The sequence below is a fragment of the Biomphalaria glabrata genome, chromosome 10, assembly GCF_947242115.1.
Source record: "Biomphalaria glabrata chromosome 10, xgBioGlab47.1, whole genome shotgun sequence".
In the NCBI taxonomy this organism is placed as follows: domain Eukaryota; kingdom Metazoa; phylum Mollusca; class Gastropoda; family Planorbidae; genus Biomphalaria; species Biomphalaria glabrata.
The window spans coordinates 14,946,145-14,962,221 of NC_074720.1; the positions used below are offsets into that span (position 1 = coordinate 14,946,145).

General features: G+C 37.1%; 1 protein-coding gene across 4 annotated transcripts in view; it reads right to left on the minus strand.

Moving 5' to 3' along the window:
• The window catches only part of LOC106066546 (gamma-aminobutyric acid type B receptor subunit 2-like), a 335,198-nt gene that overhangs the window by 34,014 nt on the left and 285,107 nt on the right, over window positions 1–16,077 (minus strand). For all 4 annotated transcript variants that reach the window (XM_056043851.1, XM_056043852.1, XM_056043853.1 and 1 more), the window contains 5 exons: window positions 6,439–6,579; window positions 4,842–5,024; window positions 3,486–3,587; window positions 2,714–2,779; window positions 1,319–1,510 (listed from right to left, as the gene is read on the minus strand). In XM_056043851.1, the coding sequence (XP_055899826.1) occupies window positions 1,319–1,510; window positions 2,714–2,779; window positions 3,486–3,587; window positions 4,842–5,024; window positions 6,439–6,579 (684 nt within the window). The remainder of the gene's footprint in view (window positions 1–1,318; window positions 1,511–2,713; window positions 2,780–3,485; window positions 3,588–4,841; window positions 5,025–6,438; window positions 6,580–16,077) is intronic.

Below are 16,077 nucleotides of genomic sequence, written 5' to 3' on the forward strand. Positions count from 1 at the left end.
ATTGAACGTGATATGAAGAGCCCCGGGCTACGAGTAAACAAGATTGGAACATTTTGTTTCTCTACTTTTCATAATCCCACTTTTTGTTCTTACATCAGTTGTTTGTTTTTTACACACACACACAAACACACACATACATTTTGTTATTTGGAAGTCTTTTTTTTTTCTACACAAACATTACATTAAAATTATTACGAATCAATTTATGTACAGACACACACATACACACACACAGAAAAGTATTTAATTAGGTTTATACACTCCAGTAGGTTGAAAAATATCTACGTCTAATCCAAACCTCTTGTAGGACTTCGGAAAATGGTAGCGAAAGGGTTCAAACCTGGGATCATCGAGACGACAGCCCTGATCGTATACCACGCGATCAGGCAGCATGTAAATCGTGACTTTGTTAGATTTAATGATTTATTATATATAAATTTTTTTATAGTTTAAATGCTGATAATATAGACAAATTTCATCGAAGCATAGTGAATGTTCGATTACCTCCCTTGAGTACTTTATTATCATTTCAACTACAAACTTTCTTTTATACGGTTGACCTATGACCCCATTATTTCAAAGTGCAACATATGTAATATAGATAATCAAATTTGTATCAACGAATATACATGTTCATTAAATACATACTACTAACTCGAAGACAACTGTTACTAAATTCATTCCATAGATACGCATTTAACAGAGGCGACCCACGGAAACGCTTTAAAGACCACCTTAGGCGCCAGCTTACCTTAGCTGACATTGAAGAGAGCACCTAGTTGCATACGGCCTCAGAACGAGACAGCTGGAGGTCACTCACAAAGGCCGCGGGATACACATTTTGGACCAAAAGAAAATCCGCTGCCGAAGACAGACACAGACGGTGAAAAGAAAATCTAAATCGACCATCTGCGAACAATGGTTATGGCAAAATATGTAGGTCACAGTTGGGCCTGCGCAACCACAGGAAATACTTCATTCCTCACTAATCTTGGGACTCGAAGACAAGCCTTATTATTATTATTATTGTTATTATTGTTATAGATACATATTTATAAAGGAAAGATCTTGTTTAATTTTTGCATGGGGGCGGTCATATGCAAAAGGGAGATTACTGACATACAATATTAATAATAACAATATATTTGTTAGTTGCCCTTAGTACCATAGGTTGTACATATGACAGTAATGATAAGTATGTAATCAATTAATCCATTATTAAGGAAGGGATAAAAATAAAAGCTGTGCTCTTGACCTTTGTTCGGTTTGCAGACGACATATAAATTTTAATTAGCAAGAGTTGCGCCGTTATTCTTACCCGTCCAGATTCCGTGACGTCATGGCTCGTGCTGAGCGGGAGGACGTCCGTGGCGAGGTGCCCGTGGAGGGTCTCATTCAGTTCGGTCGGAGTGCAGGGCACGGAGTCGTCCTTCACCTTCCACCAGTCCTGCTCGTACGTGCCCAGGATGATCCACTGGTGCTTAGGTCCGTACATTGACTGTTGATGAGCCTGTCTTGAAGGAGGGAAATAGAGACAGCACTGTGAGCGGCGTGAGTTCAAACCCAATCATTTAGGAAACAAAAAAGACTAGTAAAATAAATAAACAATTATATGTATATTCGGACAGATTTTGGAATTTCGTCAGGTCAACTTAAATTAATTCAAATTTAAAGCGGGCTCCGAAAGGGATAAGCCGCTATTTGTTTTGTGTTGTCTGTCCGTTTGTCCGTCCTGTTTAGATCGCAGAAACTAGAAATGTTATTGAAAATCCAATATCAAAGTTCTGATGTAATGACCAATTTCTTTTGTTTGTTTTCTAAAGGGGAACCGTTCAATTTTTGAAGTTAAATCTGCAAGCAGTTTGGAAAACACACACACAAACACCAAATTTTTATACAAAACTTCATTGGAGGTAAGTCTTTTTAAAAGATCACAGACTTTTTATTTGATATCTTTGGCTTCATTGATGGATTTGCGCATTTATAAACAAAAAAAAAAGTTAGCACCTAAGGTCAAAATAGAAAAATAGTATTATATTGGCTCATTAAATTTATTTTTTTTTCATTTATTTATTACATTAAATAGTAAAATACACATAGAAATGTGTTTTTTTTTAAGATTCTGGGATCAAACATTCGTTGTTCTAAGTCCATAACATAGTTACTACAAGGAGTTATTTCTTCATGGCGCAGTTGATCGAAATCATAAATGAAATCCAGATCTAGATAGAAATATAACGTAACCATTCTATAACTACTTTCTGATTATAACATCTAGATCTAAATCAAAGTGTTAGAGACGCGATAAACCTATTTAAATCTAATCAATCAGCTCTAGATACAGATCTAGATTTGGATAAATCTATAGTACTATAGGGGGCCATTTTCTAAATGAATAATATTTTTTACTCTAAGTTTAGACCTAAACCTGATATGGTCACTTGGCATAGACTTGGATCTAGATGTAGATCTGAATCTGTATTCTATATTTAAATTTAGATCTAGATATAATCTAAATTAGATTTAGATATATATAAAAAATATAGGTCTAGATTTATAAGCTATAAACTTAATTAGCCGTTGTGTCGAGTATCTAGTCTTAAATAGCCCCTGTGCCATATATTTGCTATAAAATAGACATTGTCTAGTCTAAAATAGCCACTGTCTCTTGTATGTAATGTCAAATAGCCATTGCGTATACATGTTGACTCACGCTGCAGAAAACTTTCCTGGCTGCATTCTGGTCAAAGTTTCCAACAATGATTCGGACGTCCTGGTCCTGTGGAGATATTAAGATGATAGAGTTTCACCTGATTGAACATCTGGCTGAGAAACTCTTTGAACTCTATAGATGTAATCATCTAGCTTGATTCTTTCTCTAGTGTAATCATCTGACTTGTTCACCTTTCTAAATCTGTTCTGTATGTTTACTGTCTTGATCTTTGTTGGTTATCCCCTCTCCCTATCTGTTTCACTTTCTATCCCTCTTTTTTCCACTCTCTGTCCCTCTTTCTCACTATTTCGCTTCATCTTCTTTACCTACGTCTGTTCTCCCGCCCTTCTCTTTCTGTTTTTAAAACTCTCTCTCTCCCTCTCCCTCTCTCTCCCTTTCTTTCTTCCTCCCTCCCTGTCTCTCAACTCGCTCCCTCCCTCTGCCTCCCTCCACTCTCTCAACTTTCTCCCCCCTCTCTCTCCCTCTCTCCCCCCTCTCCATCCCTTCCTCCCTCCCTCTCCATCCCTACCTCCCTCCCTCTCCATCCCTACCTCCTTCTCTCTCCTCCCTCCCTCTCCCCCTCACTCTACCTCCCTTCCTCTTTCTCCATCCTTCTCTCTCTGTCCCTCCCTCTCCCTCTCTCTCTTCCTCCCCCTCTCTCTCTCTCTCTCTCTCTTTCCATTATATTTCTTACCTTCATATTTATTTGTTTTCACTACAAGTAAAACCTATATGAATGCAGTTAACACAAAGTGCCCAGTTGGATACTAGCCTTAAGATTCTTGATAGCAGTGGTCGGGTCATCAGCAAAACTTTCCACTAGTGAAATGTTAATCTTGTGCTTCTCTACCAGACTGTCAAACCTGTTGGAGGCCTGGAATGAAATACATTTACTTTGGTAAACAAAAGTACCAGCAGCAGCTGATTTAGAATGTTGATCCGAAAAAGATTAGTATTTTGATGTACATTAGACTGCTTAGTGTACTATTATGTGGCCAGCTCAATGGCCTCAATGATATTAATGTACATTGATTTTTTTTTAAAGCTGAACGGTAGTGTTTTTAATTGAAGTTTTGTTTTTTTCAGATACTGGTGATTCAGTTCATAATTCCTAACTGGACGCATCTCTACAGGCTCAAGAAGTCGGAGAAGCCAGAATCTTGATAACCTTAGGGTGTGCACTCAATAGTTAGACATGTAGAAGTTGCGTTTAATTGGGTATTTCCTTAGTGACTTCACAGTACAGTTAAAAACTTAGAACGGAAATAGTTTAGAGACAAATTAATGAACGAAGAGAGACCTCTTGTAGTGAATAGACAACGTGGGCTGGGCCCTTCTTTCTGTGATAAAGTTTTGTGTTTTAAAAGGCAGGATTAACTTATTTTATACTATTTGTTACGTTGGTGTGTTATACTTAAGGGAACTCGTGTAATATCATTTCAAGTAAAGAGTTTTCTCATCAACACCCCCAATCAATGTGAACCTACAACCATCAACAGATGATATTTAATTAGTTAAAAATGCATATTTAACAATAAAATATTGTAGGTAGGGAATGTACTATTTAAATACTGATGTATTGATAATTTATAGGTGAAGAAAGAAAGATTTAGCTGGTCTCTAAAGATGTACTTGTGCATTGTTTCACGATAAACTGAACAATGTCAAGGTCACTAAATGGAACTTTATTGCTGCCTACTAAATCGACAAGAATGAACCTGTGATTTGAACCCCATCTCAATGCGTGTCAACTCTTCTATATTCCAGCAAGACAATTGCCCAAAAGTGTTATGTCATAGATTGAAATTCTTTTGCTTCTTCTGTTGTAGACATTAATTTCTGCTTTAAACGGAATAGCTTTCCAATTCAATGTACTCGAATTGGTGCCTGGGTGAATGTCACTAAGATTTGGTTACAAGGATATCAATGTGGTTCCAGCGCAACCAGCGCAGCGCAGGTTGAAATGATAAAATGTCACCGAGAATCAGTTGGTTTAGAACAATCCAGAAAATCTTAGAGCAGGTGACCTTTTAAACTATATGAACGAAGAATATTGGCATAAACCATATCAGGTTTCGGCGTTCAAATCTTTCAACCAACAAAAGTCAGAAAGAAGGTCAATACTTACATAGCCGTGTCGTGCTTCTCCAAGTTTAGCGTCCTGGAAGAGAGTCCCCACAGTGGTCCAGTTAAAATGACGTAGGAGGGCGAGGCGGGCAGGGTTAAAGTCACTGTCACTTGGCGCCGTCCGGTAAAAGTTGGGAAACTCGTCTCTGTCAGATAGCATCGGGTTCGTGTCCGCGTAGGACAGCTGTAACAGGACAGAGAGGACATCCGTGATTAATTTTGATTAATCAAGTTATTGCAACACATTAAAACAAATACTCTGCTTTATGGAAATAATTCTTTCCAACTTTGTGATCAGGAGATATAGAAGGGAGGTAATCTCAGTGGCTTCGGGGGAAGATTTTTGCTGACGATCTCTATAAAACCTTGGCACAAAGCTCGGTGACTCGGTACTTCCTGGAAGAATTAAACTTTTGCCTCTAGCAGGAATTACTAGGATAACGATAAATTGAGGAAATAAAGAAAAAGTGCTTAAAAAATAATATGAATTAAAAAAAGAGTATTAACAAAATAAAAAATTGAACATAAATTTATTTTAATGATCTGAAATTTCAAAAGTTTCTCTTCAGTTGGTTGCGGCAAGACATATCACATTTAAAATAGCCATCACAGATCATGGCAAGAGTTATATCTCCTAACTACTAGAGGTTGTCAACCTTATTATAGGGGAGATAATTGATTAAATAATAAAATTAAGAAAGTCGGTTCATTCAATTAGTAATACTACTTTGGCTTCAATATATATATATATATACATATATTTATATATAATTTAACTAGTGAGATTAATCTTTGATAAACTAGTTAATAAATCGGTATTTCTATTTAAGGGCCTAATCTCTGCGAATTTTTATTTCGGAGTGTTTTTTCTTTGTAGGATAAAAAAAAATAAATTAAAATATAAATTCGTAACGTATAGTGTGAACTTATCCAATGAACGATAACAATAACCATGTACAAGCACTAACAGAAACTGTCACGTGGTGTGTGCGTCAAAGTGAACTGTGTAAACTGGAGATTTCTTTAGAAACATTGGCTTCTGATATCTTGAAGTTTTTACACAGAAGGGTAAAATAATGTAAGGCAGATTAATTTTTTAAAATTGAAAAATTAAATTCGTTTCTGCTAACAGAACATTCTGCTCCTGTCATGTTTTAACTGGGTTTGGAAAACTAGAAATAGAGAAGACGAGCTAGTTTCAGGAAGCATAATCAGTTCACTGGGTCTCTAAGTTTTAAGCTTCATGTGAAGTTTACTTCACTAAATTTATTTTTGATTTTGAATAGTGTGTTATTACATCAAGTACAGAGTGTGCTCTCTCGTTTTGTAATTTCGGCTTCGAATATTCAATTCTATTATTTGGAATAGAAAAGTTCTCTTGATTCTTTGTAATATAAAAAATCAGAGGCACACAATTTGGATATTGGTTTATAATATTTAATGTCTGAAAGTACAATGAGATTTTCCCTCACTTTACACCATTGTACCGGTAAGTAACAAACACAAATTGGAACATAGAAACAAGAAAACATTAATTACTAGTGAATACATCATAAATATATCGTACAGAAAATATCAAGAAACTTTCTGAACTTTACCTGAAACATGCCCCATTGGTGGGCAATCTGCACCATGGGCCCAGTCACATTGTAGCAGGCGTCACCGAACAACATGGCGGTCGTGGTACCATTGTCGGCCATCATGTCGAAGAAAGCCTTGGTAGCCACCGCCATGTCACACTGAGGACATACAAAAAGCATGATATTTTTTAACTTTTACTTTGACTGTCACGATAACTGCTGAATATTCGTACATTTATAAGATACGCCTCTGGTAGTGTGAATAAGGCGTGCTCTGTGGTGTCAGATGTGGCTCCTATTGGTCGTTCGGTCATCAATACGTTCATGTCAAGTACAAGATTGTTTCTTTTTTAATATTATTATTATTATTTTTTTATCAATCAACAAATTTCTTTACTTTAAAAAATTTTTGCAACCAAATACTCCAAATACTTTTTGTGACTTAAAGAGTATTTCCACGGGGATAGCTCATGGAATGCTGTCACTATGACAGATATTAAACATTATCAAAAACATTTGTTTGAGACGACTCTTCCAGAAATGAATGATGGACATTGAATCTCTGCCACCAAATGAGGTCATTAAGATTTTATTGCCAGAGTGGAGGAGAGAAACAATGTCTTGCCGAATAAAGACACACTTCTTACAAAGTGTATAATGCATATTTGAAGCGTAGTCTAAATAATTTCATTTGTGAATCCTATTAGTGAACTTCTCTTTCTTTTAAAGGATTGTTCTCTAATTAGAGATTACATTGAAATTGGTCAGATCTTTATATCTTTATATTAAACGAGTTTAAAAGTAAACAAATGGAATGGTAGGCCTAGCTCTTTAAGGGCCTTGTGATCTATGAGGGCAAATTAAGTGAAGTTATCTTTTTCTATGGCGGACAGCTTACGAGGGTGTCATGTTGCTAGCACAACAACCAATCGCCTCCCCAGACCTATGTCAGCTACCTATTTAGGGGACTCAGAGACTTCATAAGATATCTAGGATAACATTTTACACCAGAATTTGATCTCGAGACCTCTAAGAAGTCAATCGGTTTAGCACTCAGCCACCACAGTCGATATAAAACTAATTTACCAGATGATTTAAAAACATAAAGGTCCTTATAGCATTATTCTGTAGGCAGAAAACACATTTGAGTTTCGATTAGGCCCTGTTTTAAAAAATAATATCAACAGGAGTGCAAACATTAAAAGATTTTCTAAAAACGAAAGTTACCAGAGACGTTAAAAACCTATGAGCACTAATTACTAGGACGACCTAAACCAAATAGTCGTCTGCCCCGCAGCAGAAAGCTAGGCCTTCGTCCTTGACATTAAGAAAGGACAACAACTCTGCTCAAATCTATTTAGGAGCTTATACAAAATGAAAAAAAGGCGACAAAACAGAATTTAAAGACTTTTTTCTCGATTATCGTAGTGCTTATAAAATAGTTTAAATAATATACAGTGAATCGCTGGAGCTACTATAGTGTGGGCCCCCTTGCCTTAACTGCTGTTTCTAACCAAAATGGTGCAAAATAAAACAGTTTATTTAAAGGTATTTCCCCAAACCAAATGACTAGAATATTGGAGAAAAGGAAACAAATAAATTTAGCTTAGATATAACATTACAACCATTGGTTTCCATTATCGGGTGTTTCTACAAATAAGAAGTAATTTAATCCTATAACATTTTCTATTTTTATGAATATTTTTTTTTTAAATAGCTATATTTTGAGTTGACTTGGGACAAACACAAACAGTATTGGTTGTATGTCAGTCTAGTCACTACTAAGGCAAAAAAAAGTTGTTTAATTGATGCCTGGGGTTATCCTGGAGATGTGATAGTAAGTGATACTAACTTGGCTGGAGTCATTAGGGCCAAGGACGAGATCCCCCACGGGTTAGGCTCACGCGGGATAGTGTTGATTGCCCCAGGCCTGTCAGAGGTTTTTTGAAGAGAGAGTGAGAGAGAGAGAGAGAGAGAGAGAGGGATAGAAAGAAAGAAAGAAAGAAAGAAAAAGAAAATAGAGAGAAACATTTTAAAAAGAGTTCAGTAGTGAAAATAAACATGTCGATAGGGGCCCGGAAGTGAGTGTACTTCTAAAAAGCAGAAATAATTAAAAATATAACGAAATATACTGAGCGAGAGGGACACTAACATGGACAAACATTGAAATCAATAACACACAGACTCACGCAGTCAAACACATAGCTCATGTAGGACTATAAAGGAAAGATGGCTGCCTGGTCGTACGGACATATTGATGGTCCCGGGTTCAAACCCTGTCTGCTGCTATCCCACGTCGTCCTGTCGGAGGTTTGGACTAGGAACTTAATTATCTTCAAATCTGAAGGAACTTTTTTTTACAAGAGAAAATTGAATTAAGACGTACTGGCCCAACAATACAAAACGTTTCGCTTAATTTGATTGGTCAATGAATAAGAAACAGATGATTCTAAAAGGAAGCGAACTAAAGCCTGGAAGTCGTCGTGGGTTAAATCGTTTTTTGAGATCAGAATCCGAACAAGGACTTCAAAAAATAAATAAAGAAACAGACGTCAAAAGCTAATAAAGAAATCAAGATAAATGTAGATGTTAAATAATCTAGGTATCACACTGGATCTATATAAAAATGAAAAATCGCAGAATTAAAAGACAACTCTGGAAGATTTGACACAAGGGTATTTCTTCCCGGCATACAGTGTGGCCAATGATGGAAAAGTCAGAGGAGACGGATAGGATCCCATGGAAAAGAAACATTTCCTCCAATGGGCTCCACATTAGGCAGTGCTCGTAAAGAGGATGTAAGAAAGGTCCTCATAAACCATCCAATCTGCCACGACGTTCCTCGCGAAGGTTGCATTCTATTACGGCGGCCCTCTCTTGGTTAGTGATGGTACATTGTAGGAATACGTAGTAATCTTTCATAGAGCCTAACTAAGACCTCGTCTAGTACGTGTGGCTCAATGAATCATAGCCAACACTAACCGATGTGAAATAATTATCATCTAGTTGATGGCGGACCTCTGAATAGAGGGGCCTGTGAAGAGACAACTCATTTTTAGACCTTGGGTAAAACAAAAACTCTTACGTATGGTCAAGGGTCATAATATGTCGCAGTTGACAACTATAGACACCCTACAAAGGTAGACTTGAAAAGTAGGACAAAGAAACTGTCCAGTCATCTCAAAACAACAGAATAAATCATTTTAAGTTCAAGGCAAAGAATGTAAAACTCCATAAGAAGTTCAAAGGACAACCTGTAGGACTGTCTAATGGTGATCACTTAGACAAAATCAATGGAGCTCAATTAGCTGAAGAGTTTCTATGATTGGACAGACCTAAAGGAACATTTGAAAGAACTTTTCTAATTATTAATCTTGTGAGTCGAATCCGAAATGAGTTTATGATGGATCCACTTCCGTTTGGCTGGTGTCAGTTCTTATCAGCTGGTCAAACTCAAACATTTCCAAACTGAGGTCTGATGACGTAGCTTCCGGTTTCAGATTCTCGTTTTTTTTTAAAATCCCAATGACGACTTCAGAAAATATGTCCAGATTTTGGGCCCAATCTGTGCAGCACAAAGTAATGGATAAGTTCACTCTCTAAAAAGAATTAAAAAAAAAAACTTTCTTGAAGAAAACACAACTAGATTTGAGACTTAACGTTAACGTTGTCTTGTGAAACTTAGCCTACTTCTCAATACCAATGTTGCAGAATAACTTTTTGTAGTTATAAGCACCAACAGTAGCCCAGGTTCAGGCCATTTCAATATGCCACGCATCTCGAGTATAAAACCTGAAGAATTATTGTACAGTGACATTCACGCAGGCACACGCTCATTAGGAATGCTCGAAGGAAACACAAGTATTAGATGTCGCTGTGCTTGACCACTTCTTACAATTGAGCAACTAGTGAAGTGATGGTACTTTTACTAATTCTAAGTAGCGTTTCGATGTAACGTGAAACACACTTGAGGTTGAGCTTGTTTTAAAATGCATTTTGTATCAGAGTGAAAAACTCTTCTATAAATGAATACATAGCAAACGGTTAAATGATATGACTTAAACCACTAGATCCGGTTATCGATGGCGATGGGATGGTGGAGTGACTAGGGCGAGTGGTAGAAGAAATGTGAAACGTAAAGAATTAAAAACACAAACATTGGTCAAAATATGTAGTTTAAATACTTACATTTCAGGAAAAAATGAAAACAACATTGAACCAAGAATTAAACAAAGACCATGGGGGATAATTGTTTAAGCATATAAAAGTAATTTTATTGAGAAAACCAGAAACATTCGTGAAGGTGACACCCTAAATTGTAATGGTTTAAGAATTATAAATTTTACGGTTATTTCCCTTACATTAGGCACAGATGAACGAAATGACTTATCAATAGAATACTCCTATTTGAATCGAATGCTTAAGACTTAATAGTAAACCGTTTCACCGTAAGACAGAAACTTCCATCACTACAAGCACTGACCCTATTAGAAATACCAATTCCCATAGGAATTATATTGGCCTAATTAGAGTCAAGATGGAACACAAACAAGCAGTTCAAGAGATGACTCTATCAAAGTCTATGTTGCAAGATATACGCATACTTTCATATGAAAACATTTACTCTGTGTGTGCGTGTGTGTGTGTGAGTGTGTTAAAGCATTAAAAGTCCGAATTCAATTTCTATGGGGAAAATCTCATTTTGGCCAAGCAACCTCTCCCCCCGAATCTTTTAACCATTAGCACAATCATGTTCAAGTATTCTGTTCACCACACAGACCTCATGTCCACACACACACACATTTACCAAACCATTATATGCACCTAGCTTTGAACCATTTCTCTTTATTTCCTCATCCTAATCTCTTCCCTTTTCTTCTCATTTTTTATTTCCTTCTTTCTTTCTCTCCTTTTTTTTTATGCGTCTCTCCCATCGTGTGTAGGATTTTCCATTTTCCGGAAGTGCCCTTAGACACCCCTCCAACTCGCAGAGGAGAAAAGCCAGCAGTAGGCACTCAGACAAGACATTACTCCGTCTTTCACGTGCCTGAGTGAGCATGAAGACAAGAGTAGACAACAGGGAGGGTGTACAGAGAGACTGATCACAGGGGGCGTGAGAGAAGAGTCACTGGGGGGCCGTAAAAGACTTTTTAAGAAAAAAGTAAAAAAAAAAAAGGAATAGTGAGTAGCGCGCCCCGCCCCGAGAGGACTTGTGGAATACGAAAGACTGACACACGATTATTATAAAAAATTATTTACAAAATTTGCGTTTTAGGTAACAATCTATGCTTTTAAAAATGTTTTGTTTTACATGTTTTGAATGTTCCTTCAGATTTTAAAGATAATTTCATCCTAGACCAGGGGGTCTCAGCCTGTGGGTCGCGACCCCTATGGGGGTGGATTGATGATTTGCCAGGGGTCGCCTAATACCATCGAAAATATGGATTGTTATTGTCTATTCTTCTTTTGCTGTGTGTGTGTGTGGGGGGGGAGGGGTCGCGGCAGAGTGGGGGATTGTAAAAAGGGTCGCCGAGCATAAAAGGTTGAGAACCACTGTCCTAGACTAAATTTCCCACAGCACGACAGGGGATGGCAGCAGGAAGGGTTAATACCTAGAACCATCGACATCAACAGTCCAAAGCGCATAGCACACTACCAGACAGCCATACACCTATACAACAGACATGTGGAGAAAATGCAACAAGTGCAGTATATAGACCTACAAGAGTAAATGATGCAATATTTATATGCCTAGAAAAATGTTTTTATCAAACAAATAATTGTTTTAAAAGCGAATCACCTTCACCTATCCATTAGTCTGTTGCATCGTTGGGGCACTACACAAGAGTAATTGAGTGTGTGTGTGTGTGTGGTGTGGTGCGCCAAAAGTGAAGAACTTTGTTTCAAATAAGAATTAGGAAAGATTATTGATGCTTGTTCTGTCTCTACTCACCATACAATAACCAACGCACACAGAAACAAATACGTACACACACATGCTAAAATAGGACACACACACACACACACGCACTCCAAGTACACACATATGTCAAACTACACGCATGAAAACACACACACGCACTAGCATGGATAAGAACTAAACAATTACATAACTTTAAAAATGCTCTCATTAATGTTTCATAATAGATCATTAGTAAGGGTCAGAAGAAGGAAGTTTGTTATGGCCTTGACCTTACCACATTCTATAATGCTCGACGAACAAACACAAATGTAAGAAAAACATTCCCTTACCAAATGTACGCCTACACACTAATAACGTTCAAATAGATACATTGTAGTGAGAGGCTGTTAGGAGAACTTTGTATGACGGTATTGTTAGCATTCTTATATTTCCCCCCCCCCCACACACACACACCAGAAAGAAGATTAGTCCGAAATGACAGGAAATGACAATTGTGTTTGTGTGTCTTGATGTATGTGTATTGTGTATTTTATGCTAACCTTCAGCTCTCATTATTACTTCCACTATAGCTATCATCATTCTCTGTCCCTTGACTTTCAACATAGGGGTGCTGTGACCAAGTCCCTCCACTTGTCCAGGTCAGTAGCTGTTTTTAGCAAAATATCAAGAGAGGGAGGCCGTTCCAGTCCGTTACGTTGTCCGGCTAGATTTCCTTTGGACTTTTTTTCATGCTCCTTCAGCTTTCCTACTTTTGGCAGCCAGAGTGTTGACTTGTAAAAGTACAATGGGAACTATTTTCTTTTCATTGTATCTGGTACCAAGCAGTTTTCTGTAGCATTTAATCCAGGAGTTCTCAGCCTGTGGATCACGCCCCCCCCCCCTTTTGGGTCGATTGACAAATTGTCAGGGGTCGAATAAGACCATCGAAAATATGGATTTTTTTGGGCCTATTCTAAGATGTAAAACTTGACACATACAAAGGTTGTTTTTTTATTGGAATTTACTATTGTTGTTGTTGTTCGAGGCTAGATGTCGCAGACAACTAAATCAGAATTAATTTGAAACATTTTTATTGTGACAGCAGAAACCTTTTTAACAGTTTAAGTTAATGCGCATTAATACATAACGTATCGTTACGCCTGGTCGTGTAGTAAAGCTCTGGACTGTCGTCTATAAGGTCAAATGTCAGTAAATATAAGACACTAATTTAGTACGATATTTGTGGACTTTAAGGTCAGTAGAAGAGATTACATTGCCAAAAAAAAACAACAACACATAAGACAAAAACGCAAGCTTCCTGTTTACACAACAATTAAAGTTAACATTGTTCAGAAACTGTCCAAACTTGACGATCACTAGGTCGTCCATTGTCCTCTGCTGTAGAACGAAGTCTTTGATATTGGGATTCTTTGGAAAGGAACTGTCTTTATTTCCTATGGATGCCCAAAGGTTCCAAGAAACATAAAAGTTTTTGTCGGTGTGTTTACCAGCCGACAAGCTTGAATTTCTATTGTAACTGGTTTTTCTGTACCACGATGTTGTCTAATCAACGCAAAAAATGTTTTCTGTCTATCACTCTGTCATAAGGTCCATCACCGTTGTATACAGACTGAAAGGTCCAAAGGAACTGTATTACTATGGCCGCTTTTTCTAAATCACTAGTAGAGAAACCTCCACAAGTTAACAGACCGGTACCGGTTTCAAGATGCTAACTTGTCAGCAAGCCAAGATTGAGGCCAAACATTATTGCGGTGAGCTCATGAAAAATTTAGAGGATTAGTTATAAAACTCTAAGGTCCGCCACTAAGTCATGTTAACTGAAAACTTGTAAAATCAAAAGTTTGTTAAATTTGTAATATGCAAGCAAAAGGTTGAACAACGCATCCATAAATTTTAATTTTAATGCGTAAACTTAGTGTAGAGATGCATAACGTATTGGACAACATGGGCCTTGGAAGAACTTACAATGATAACAGGACAGGAAAGCATGGACCTCTCGTAGTGCTCTGTTAAGTAACTCTGTTGTGGGCCTCTCGTAGTGCTCTGTTAGGAAACTCTGTTGTTGAACATAGTGCCTCATAGCTTCCATGCAGTTCAAGTGACCCTTCAGTTATCTCCCCGCAGCTCTTGGACACTCTTGTAAGACTCTGCCTGCCCCATTAGTTTAAGCAGGAATTGAATAACTCCAGTACGTCATTTGTAGCGAAGTTCTTTAAGTCGAATGTATGAAGCCAAAAGAACTGTAATGTCATTTTGATAGCTAGCATCCGAACGTTGTCGTCATGGATACCCAGTAGTGTAGAGAAATGGTTTTGCAAATAAATGTTGGAGATTGAAAGATGAGTTTTTTCTTTTGCATTCCGCTTAAAACGACTATGACAGTGTGTGTATGTATAACAAAAATTTGGTTCATTTCTGGGTAAAGTATAAAATATCTTTGAAAAATGTCAGTGGTGTCTGCACAATTGTTGCTCCAAATATGGTAGTATGTTGATCTGGTTTTCAACATTTAGTACAGAATGAGTCACCAAAAGTTTTCGGAACTCAGTTTGTGATTTTTCGTCGAATATTAATATGGAAGACAATGTCAATTAAAATAACAAAAGCAATGAAAAGCGTCAGTGCAAGGATCAATTGCAATTTACCATTCGTCTGAAAACAAATCCAAACCTTCCAAATGAAACTTCAATTTGGCAAACAAAATTGGAGGAAAATAATATTTATATGTTGCCAAACTTACCTGCTCTCTGTGAGGAAAATCACATTGAACATGACAAATAAAGAAATAATTTTGTGAATTAACATTTGCTAATGTTTGCGGACAAAATTTCATCAAACTTTCCAAATCTACTTAACATCCCACTTGCCAGAATTCCAATGAAGGTCAAAGTTGAAGATGTTTAGGAGACAGAAATACCTTATTGAACTCATTAATAGAGATGCAGAGAAAAATGACTCTAATTACAAAAATCTGAATCAAGCGTTTGCAGTCATGTCCTAGTGAGTCTGCGTTGTACCTTCTTCAATTTATAATACTACATTTTTTGTATAACAGCCTGTTCATTAAAAAGTATAAATACTGAAAATCGTCACATGTGAATGAAATGTGGATAAGAGACTTAACCTTAAGAAACGAACCACATCTATACAGAAAGTAGTTGAGAACTTTATTACTCTGACGTCAGCAACCTTGGGACACACTGAACTCTGGATTTTCATTGATCTTTTACCAAAGTGGTAAATCAGACGAGAGCTAATTACTTCCCCCTTAATCATTTAGACTCGCTACTAGCTCGAGTTATGGGACTTGTTTTCAAAATGATAGACTGTGATAATTTTGTCTCATTAGTCAATGCTTGGCAGCGCTTTCAATATCAATCTAAACCAACAGACAAGTAGAAGTGGCCTAGGTTACAATCCAGAAAGTAGAACCACTCATCAATAGCCATATAGGTGGAGCAATTTTTTTTAAACCAAAAACTATCAGCATGCACATACTATAGAGAGGACATCTTGCAGGTTAATGTAAGAAATCACAGAACATTGTATTCTAAACACCAGGCGTATGTTACTAACAAGAGCCACAAGGCAAGGAATAAAGTGGAACTAAACAAAAACATTAGAGATAAGCAGACAAACATTAAAGCAAAAAAGCCAAGCACTGAAGAAAAAGTGGCAAGCATAGGAATAAACGTAGGCAAGCACTAATGTAATAGTAGGCAAGCACTAGAGTA